Genomic DNA, 9,423 nt, shown 5'->3' with positions numbered 1-9,423 from the left:
ATTCTTATGTATTATTTTTGTATATTCTTAGGTTTGACTTCACTCATAAGAAGCAGTCTGGTGGGGCCGGCCAGTATGGTAAAGTCGTTGGATTTATTGAGCCGCTGGAAGCTGAAAATTACACTAAGGTGGAATTTGAAGACCGAACTGTAGGAACAAATGTCCCTAAACAGTTTGTCCCTGCTGTGGAGAGGGTGAGCCACATACCACTGTACATTGTTACATGGACTCGACATACTGGACACTTTAGGAGCCACTATGACTAGTGTTGAACAAACCTGTCAAAATGTTTGGGTTCTGCAATGTTATCCAAACCCAAACAGTGGGAGTTTGATTTCCCACAGCTGCAGAAGTTGGATGCCTCCCTAGGGCTGCCAGGAAAACATGGATACAGCTTGTGGCTGTATCCATGTATTCCAGGACTCCCTAGGGTGGCAACCAACAGCCGCAGAGAATCAAATGCTGACTGCTTGGGTTTGGATAACGTTGCCGAACCTAAGCAATGTGACAGTTTTGTACTAACTATGAACACTATCACTATGACCACTTTATTTTTAGTAGCCTAGCAATAGAGCCTTCATATGCATCAGAACCTATCCTAAGTATTAGACACTACTGGTATGATTTTCTCTGTGTTGGTTACCTAGCTCCTGGATTTAACCAGTCTCAGAGTTTCATATCCTCTAAGGACTCTTTTACATCTGTATTGGGCATTTCTTTTGTTCTGCTTTGTATAAGAGCCAACAGGAATCATAGTGGAGACTGATCTGTCAAATGCCAGACACCCATGGTGCCCGACAGACCCTTTTGATTATAATGAATCTGACAGATTTCCATCATGGTGTCTGGCATTTCACTGCATGCATAGAATGCTGCATGCTGTTCTAGACTAGCATAGACTAGCATAGACTTAAACCTGCAGATGTATACAAGGACATTGAACTTTTTTTTTAAAAAAAAATATTCTTTCAGAGGTATTTTACTTTTATTTGTTAGAGGGTGCCTGTTACTAAAAAAAAACCAAACAAACCTTTTTTTACATGAGTGATGTGCATGTGTCTATGTCATTCACAGTGCCCCATTCACTTTTAGGCTATGTTCACACTTCGCATATTTGAGGCTGTATGTTTGAGGCTGTATAGCAACCAAAACAAGGAGTGGATTGAAAACACAGAAAGGATCTGTTCACATAATGTTGTAATTGAGTGGATGGCCGTCATTTAATGGCAAATATTTGCTGTTATTTTAAAACAACGGCTGTTATATTGAAATAATGGAAGTTGTTTACTGTTATATGGCGGCCATCCACTCAATTTCAACATTGTGTGGACAGAGCCTTTCTGTGTTTTCAATCCACTCCTGGTTTTGGTTGCTATGAGGACCTGACATGAGGACCAAATACAGCCTCAAATATACATAGTGTGAACCCCGCCTTAATATGTAGCCATCTTGGTCACATGACACAGAGCTGGGAGGGGATGCGCTTAGCATGGAGTTTTTTCAGCTGTCTCCTCTCATTGGTCACAGTCTGAACACACAGACCCACAACTGATAAAAAAAAACTTTTGATATGTCTTTATGACATATCAAAAGTTTTTCTTACTTACATGGGCCATGTTTATGAGGTATATTTTATGTTTTTTTTAAAGGGTTTCCGTGATGCCTGTGAGAAAGGACCTCTAACTGGACACAAGATTTCCGGCATACGATTTGTCCTGGAAGATGGTGCTCATCATTTAGTGGATTCCAATGAAATTTCCTTCATCAGGGCCGGAGAAGGAGCTTTAAAACAAGGTACAAGTCTTATCCCCTCTGCTTGATGTGATTGTATCCAATGTTAGGTCTGGCTGTTTTCTCTTCAGCTGATAAATGGACCCTTCTGTAACAATAACGGAATACTTGCAATTGCAACACAAAAAACTTACAAAACTTTTTTAGAGAAGCTTGTTTGCAATATACAGTACTAGGGGTATGTACATCTATGCAGTAATCTGCACTGGGGGCACCCCTGCTGCACATCTTAAAGCTTGTTGAAGATAGACCCTGTCTTATACACTTCTGTACCCTCCGGAAGTTTCAGTTTCTGCTTGGAGGTCATTTGGTATGTATTACTTAAGTCGCTGTAAACTGGCACTGATCTCTTGAATCGGCACTCGTCTATTGCAAGGCTTGCACATTAGGCAGGGGGAGAGCCATACAAAAGATTGCTGAATTGTTTATTTGGCCTTTGTGTTGCCATAACGGAGATATGTGGCTAATAGTTTTTTGATAGCTCAAAATGACCCCCTCAGCTGATATGTGTAGATATGTGTGTATATATATGTGTGTGTATATATATATATATATATATATATATATATATATATATATATATATATATATATATTAAGGCCTAATGTCCCTGAAGTGGAAACATAGCCTTATACTGGAAATTGGCTTTCAAGATGTATCTTAGGGTTAGTTTGCATAATTTTAAAACTATTTTGAGGAACAAGGATTTTTAACACAACATTTGGAACTGACACTTGCATTTTATTTTATATTAGCTTTGGAGCAATCCACTATTGCCATCCTGGAACCAATAATGTCAGTTGAAGTTGTTGCACCTAATGAATTCCAAGGACCTGTGATTGCTGGCATTAACCGAAGACATGGAGTGATTGTAGGTCAAGACGGGTCTGAGGAGTACTTTACAATTTATGCAAATGTAAGTACAAGCGAACCCTAGCTCCATCTTCATTTTCCATTGGTTTGAACTATTAAATATTCTCTTCCATTGTGGGAATTAATAGGAGTATTCCTATCTCTGCTAACATAGTTTAACTGGTAGGACTTGTCAAGTTAAATTTAGCGAATACATTCATTTAGCAAAATTGCCCCCTTCTCCTGATATAATGCTCTTTCCCTCCCATTATTGACAGCTAGTTGTCTAGGTTACTGAACATCACTCTGCTCTAAAAGCAGTGGTCTGGCTGGTGTGTGTGTGTGTGTGTGTGTATATATATATATATATCTATATCTGTGTATGTAGCAGTCTGCGCCCCCTTCTTTCTATGTGAGGCCACCAAACACTTCTGAGCGCCTAACTTAGAAGAATTTGGTGGTCCCCATAGAGAATCAATGGAGCCTAGGACGTGGGGCCGTCTCGGCATATTGAGGGCTCCATTTATTGATAGGATAATTGCTGTTCTCAGGACCGGTTGGGGTTTTGCGGTGGGGATCCCCTAGAGATCAGCTGGTTACCTCCTATCCAATGTGGAAAATCAGACTATTTGGAGCTGTACTTCTGTACATTAAAATGCTTAATGATGCAATGTTTTATTTTATTTTTTAGGTTCCTCTTAATGATATGTTTGGCTATGCAAGTGAGCTGCGATCCTGTACAGAGGTAAGTGTGCTGGTGAGAAGTGGATCAAGAACTGGTCTTATATAAATATTATATATATATATATATATATATAATAAAATACTATTTCTGTACTTTCCTGCAGGATATCAGCAAGTCAGGTCATTGCTTCCAACATAAAACCTTCGCAGACGATTTACTATTAATTATTTGTAATGCCCAATTGGCCCTCCCACGCATCCTAAACATATTTAAAGAATATGGTAATGCAGCCAATTTTAAAATTAATTTAAATAAATCTGAAATATTAAATGTATCTATCCCTGCTACTACAGCAAAGTCACTACAACACATGGCTCCCTTTACATGGCCAAATAAACATATCAAATATTTGGGCATCAATTTCACCAAGTCACCCAAAACCTTTTTTTCCACTCAGCTGTCCAATCTTCAACTTTTATTTCATGGATGGGTAAAAAGAATTACCTAAAGACATATATTGTCCCACAAATTTTTGCTTCACACAATACCCATTACCATTCCTGGCTCATTCTCTTCATCTATGAAGAAACGTTTTTCTGATTTTTTTTATTTATTAATTTTTTGTAGGCAGGGAAGCGACCTAGACTATATCATAGATTACTCATACTTAAACCACAAAAAGAACGTATGGGACTTCCCGACCTACAGACTTATTATAATGCGACCCATCTCAGTAGATGGCTCTTACTGACTAGATCTACGGATCAACCTTTACATGCTTCATTAGAAAAACTTTTAATGACTAAAGGGTCAAAGGGGTTACTTTGGTCGCTACTCCCAGGCACAAAAATCTCACTGAATTTATGCCCCCACAACCAAGGGTACCATTAAAGCTTACAGAAATTTCATGTCTTCCTCCAATCCCCCCAAGCTACTCTCACCTATAGCTCCACTAAACAACCTACCCACATTCCTAGGTACAGCCACCACACACAGACAAATGTGGGAAGAACCTAGAGGTAAAAAAATTAGAGAGGCCTACAAACCAGACCTCACAGATCCAGCAGAATTACTTCCCTCTAATTCCAAATTTAGGTCACAGTTCCTAGCCCAACTGCACTTACAACAGGTCTTTTGTTCGCTTAGACAGAAACTCCCGGCTCTTACCGATCCATCCTGGTTCGATGAACTATCACTCTATCCAAAATTACCTGAAAAACTGATCTCCATTATTTACCAGAAACTATTATTAGATATTTCACCTGAGAAACCTAGTTTCATACTAGCCTGCAAACTCCTTTGGTTTCTCTAGCTGTGTAAGAGTACAAGAAAATTCGTACAAGATACTAACCAGATGGTATAGGACCCCAGAGTGGTTATACGCCCGGAGGCTGGGTTCACACTACGTATATCTCAGTCAGTATTGTGGTCCTCATATTGCAACCAAAACCAGGAGTGGATTAAAAACACAGAAAGGCTCTGTTCACATAATGTTGAAATTGAGTGGATGGCCGCCATTTAATGGCAAATATTTGCTGTTATTTTAAAACAACGGCTGTTATATTGAAATAATGGCAGTTATTTACCGTTATATGGCGGCCATCCACTCAATTTCAACATTGTGTGAACAGGTCCTTGCTGTGTTTTTAATCCACTCCTGGTTTTGGTTGCAATATGAGGACCACAATACTGACTGAAATATACGTAGTGTGAACCCAGCCTCAGGCTGGGTTCACACACAGTATATTTGAGGCTGTATTTTGTCCTCTTGTTAGGTCCTCATAGCAACCAAAACCAGGAGTGGATTAAAAACACAGAAAGGCTTTGTTCACACAATGTCGAAGTTGAGTGGATGGCCGCCATATAACAGTAAATAACGGCCATTATTTCACTACAACAGCCTTTGTTTTAAGATAACAGCAAATATTTGCCATTAAATGACGGCCATCCACTCAATTACAACATTATGTGAACAGAGCCTTTTTGTGTTTTCAATCCACTCCTTGTTTTGGTTGCTATGTGGACCTGACATGAGGACCAAATACTGTCTGAAATATACTGTGTGTGAACCCAGCCCTAAAGTGTCACTGTCGTTTAATTATTTTTGCAGAAATCAATACTGCAGGCGATTTTAAGAAACTTTGTAATTGGGTTTATTAGCTAAAAATGCATTTTTATCATGAAAAAGCAGTTGGAAGCTCTCCCCCTGTCTTCATCATTGTGTATGGGGAGGGGTGGAGGGAGATGAGGCACCAAAACAGGACAACAAAGAGTTAATTTACAGCTACATCACCAGGATATCTCCTTTGACAGTCAGCACTGACCTCTCTGACCTCTGAATAGGGCCTTTCATGCAGCTCCTGGCTGTGTAATCCTTTGTTCTCTGCTGCCAACTCATCTCCCTCCTCCCCTCTCCCCTCTCTATAGAACAGATAGGGTTGTGTCTGATGCAACAAGACACAATTTCCTGATATTTTGCGCTGAATGGAAAAGAGGAGGGAGGGGGGACCTTGGAAAAGTCTTTTTGAATGCTGATAATGGCATATTTGCCTAATAAACCCAATTACAACGTTTCTTGTCTTGTCCCAACATAACTTACGTTGGAGGTGCGGACTCAAAACTTTTTGGACCTCCATCTCTTTGGAGACACCATCTCCAAAGTTACTTGAGAGGTAGTCCCTCTCTCGGCACCCCTACTACTTGCATGCTCACAGCGGCAAAATTATTAATCCCCACTTTATGGCACCTTACCCAACCGCCCTCCATTATGGCTTGGAAGAATGGAAAACTCGCCAGTTGGGAGCTCAGAACCCACAATAAATATGCACACACATGAGCCCCGTGAGAAACATTATCTCCCTCATCCAACCAACCTTCAACTTAACAATCTCCTCTTGTAATATATTTTTTTCCTCCGCCCCACTCATGCCAAATGATCCACACGTCTGAACTTCGAGACTACACAAGGCGAGATTATTTCTGCAAAATATCTCATTACACCACACACAGACAACCTGGACTGTATATAGTTCTATTTTGTTATCTTTACTATGTTTTCTATTACTGATCATTGGAATTGTATCAATATTTGCAAGCATATTTTATTGTTATATTCATGCACTTTTCCTTTAACCAGCAAGGCCTGCTCACCTGACAAAAATTGTCATCTTTACTTAATGTACAATGGATGCAATTCTGTTGATTCTGTTTTCTTGATATAAATAAATAAAAAAAATTTGAAAGAAAAAAAGTGTGTGTTCAGACCCTTACCGATCAGGAGATCAAGCCATGAGAAGACTGCGCTAAGCGCAATCCTCTCTGGCTCTGTCTCACATGATGAGTCGGGCTCCATCTGATTGCCTATGTATGCTGATGGAGCCCGACTGATGTCATGTGACTCAGGGAGAGGATCGCGCTGAGTCCCTGAGTCATGTGACTCAGGGACTCAGGGAGAGGATTGCGCTTAGCACTGTCTTCTCCCGATTGGTACAGGCTGAACACTCCGACCTGGACCGATCAAAACTTTTGACATGTCTTTAAGTCTCTGACATGTCTTTTTTTTTTTTTTAAACGACAGTGACACTTTAAGCTACTTAAATTTACAGATAATCTAAAATTACAAACTTAACATCAAACCACCTCCCTGTCAGCAGTTCTGTTGCGTCTCGGTCAAACCATGAGGTGATTTTGTATCTACAGACGTATGTTGTATAAGGCTGGGTTCACACTACGTATATTTCAGTCAGTATTGTGGTTCTCATATTGCAACCAAAACCAGGAGTCGATTAAAAACACAGAAAGGATCTGTTCACACAATGTTGAAATTGAGTGGATGGCCGTCATTTAATGGCAAATATTTGCTGTTATTTTAAAACAACGGCTGTTATATTGAAATAATGGCAGTTATTTACTGTTAAATGGCGGCCATTCACTCAATTTCACCATTGTGTGGACAGATCCTTTTTGTGTTTTTAATCCACTTCTGGTTTTGGTTGCAATATGAGGACCACAATACTGACTGAAATATACGTAGTGTGAACCCAGCCTAAATGTGGACCATAGATTCTGTTAACTGGCTTCCTCCTCTTGTGAACATGCTTTGTCAGCTACACATGTGCAGTACAAGGAAGAGTGTAGGCATTTGGAAAGCTATGTTTTTGCCCAGTCTGCCAAATGGCAGTAAATAAAGTCATAGGCATGCTCTGTGCAGACAGAATTGTGCGACCTGTAGTCCTCAGAACATTGTGACCATTCTATCTGTGCTCGCCCAAATTACAGACATTTAATGGGAGAAGGAGCAGTGGGCACAAGGGGCCAAAGAATTTTTTTTTTTTTAAATATGCAAAGTGAGTGGCTGAAATTGTATTGCCCACCATAGAATTTCAGGGATTTTAGCTTGACTTGACTTTTATTGGAGTCATTATTTGTTATGGACACTACCCACTGCCAGACATCTTGCTACAAGCCTATTTCTTAGCATTACAAAGCATTTAGAAATCCAGCTTCCCAAATACTTTTCTGTAAAATCTTCTGCCAGGGGACAATTTGAGTTAACGCAGGGCTGTTGTGGATAATGCAGGGCTGTTGTGAATTAGGGACTAAAAAAATTTGTGTTATTTCCCTCCTACTATACATCATATATAAATATAACCCTCCTAAGAACTGGAACTGTTATGACACGGCTATCATCATGTATAAAATATTTGTATCTGTGTAGATGAGATGAGCACAACTCATCGACTCGCACTCATCTCTAGTGTAGATCCCACTCTTCATGTTGTAACATGGTCATTATTCTACAATAAAAATCCAAGCTAAAAAATTTTTTGTTTTTGTTTTAGGGAAAGGGTGAATACACAATGGAGTACCTGAATTACCAGCCATGTTCTCCTACCACCCAGGAGGAACTGGTCACCAAATATCTGGAAGCCACGGGCCAACTTCCAGTGAAGAAGGGAAAATACAAAAGTTGACCTCCTTTCTTATATTCGTCCTCATAGATAGACACTTGAGCCACTGTACTCAGCTTTTTATTCTCTGTAAAGACTATCTCACCTATTTGTATCTATACTGTTCCCATATGGACATTCTGGTTCTTTGTGGGGTGTGGTTATGGCAGAAACTGAAGATTACTGGTTTTTGTGAAACCCTTGGACATGGAGCTTCTGTCACCTACAAATCCAGAAAGGAACTGATACAGAAGGAAGATGTTTTGCTGCGATGATCAATAACGTAAAATGGAAGAGTCTTCTTTCCATTTTTTCTGAATGATCATCTGACCACTAACTAGTGTTGAACTCGGTTGTATATACTTGCAGTATGTTATTTGAATGGCTATTTGAGCAGCGGGTTATGTATAACCAGCTCTAAGCTTAAAGAGAACCTGCTACATTGAAAATGCAGTCCAAAAGTTCATCATTTATTCATGTAAATCTCTGCTAGTTCTGGGCTATATGGTTATGTAGGTGGTCCTACTCGTTTCCTGACAACTATCTGTGTATAGGTGTGCATATAGAGAGCTGCCAATCACTGCAAAGGACCACCCACTTAACTGCTTAGCCTAGAACAAACAGATTTCAATCAATAAGTTATCCCAAATCTTTTCCCTCAGAACTTTATATCAATCTAAGTTTCTTAAACTTGTCGATTGGATTGCGTTTTAATGTTTCTGTGGATGTATGGCAGCCTTCTATATTACTACAGCTATCCACCAGAGAATAAACATCATTAATACATGTTTCTCTCATGTGCCGTTTTACATTTTTAAAGGACTTGTCTATAACATTTACTCTGGAAAAAAAAGAGGGGGGGGGGTCACAGCCCTTCTCATGGATTGTCAGTCTGCCCACATAATGTAAATGTAAGCCTCACAGATCTTTCTACATGTTTGGAAGCCTAGTGTAGCCCACGATCCCTTGGAGAGCTGTCTGGGTAGTTAGCACGTCATTATGTTATATAAGCTCTTCATCTTGTCCTGAGTGTTTGTGAATCCTAGTTGTGGCTCCCGCCCCTGTCTCATATTTATTTCATGTGGGTGAGCCTCTGGTTCCAATGTATTTGGAATATCAATTGCTTATGAATGACCTAAACCAGGA

General features: G+C 39.8%; 1 protein-coding gene across 1 annotated transcript in view; it reads left to right on the top strand.

The window, feature by feature from the left end:
* GFM1 (G elongation factor mitochondrial 1) overlaps positions 1-9,063 on the top strand; it is a 44,717-nt gene extending 35,654 nt beyond the window's left edge. Inside the window, exons 14-18 of the mRNA XM_069975277.1 lie at positions 32-194; positions 1,650-1,794; positions 2,547-2,707; positions 3,335-3,388; positions 8,170-9,063. Of these exons, the coding sequence (XP_069831378.1) occupies positions 32-194; positions 1,650-1,794; positions 2,547-2,707; positions 3,335-3,388; positions 8,170-8,301 (655 nt within the window). The 3' untranslated portion in view covers positions 8,302-9,063. The remainder of the gene's footprint in view (positions 1-31; positions 195-1,649; positions 1,795-2,546; positions 2,708-3,334; positions 3,389-8,169) is intronic.
* The last annotated feature ends 360 nt before the right edge of the window (positions 9,064-9,423 follow it).

The sequence above is a fragment of the Dendropsophus ebraccatus genome, chromosome 6 (genome assembly GCF_027789765.1).
Source record: "Dendropsophus ebraccatus isolate aDenEbr1 chromosome 6, aDenEbr1.pat, whole genome shotgun sequence".
Classification (NCBI taxonomy): domain Eukaryota; kingdom Metazoa; phylum Chordata; class Amphibia; order Anura; family Hylidae; genus Dendropsophus; species Dendropsophus ebraccatus.
This window is presented reverse-complemented; position numbering and strand designations above follow the sequence as displayed.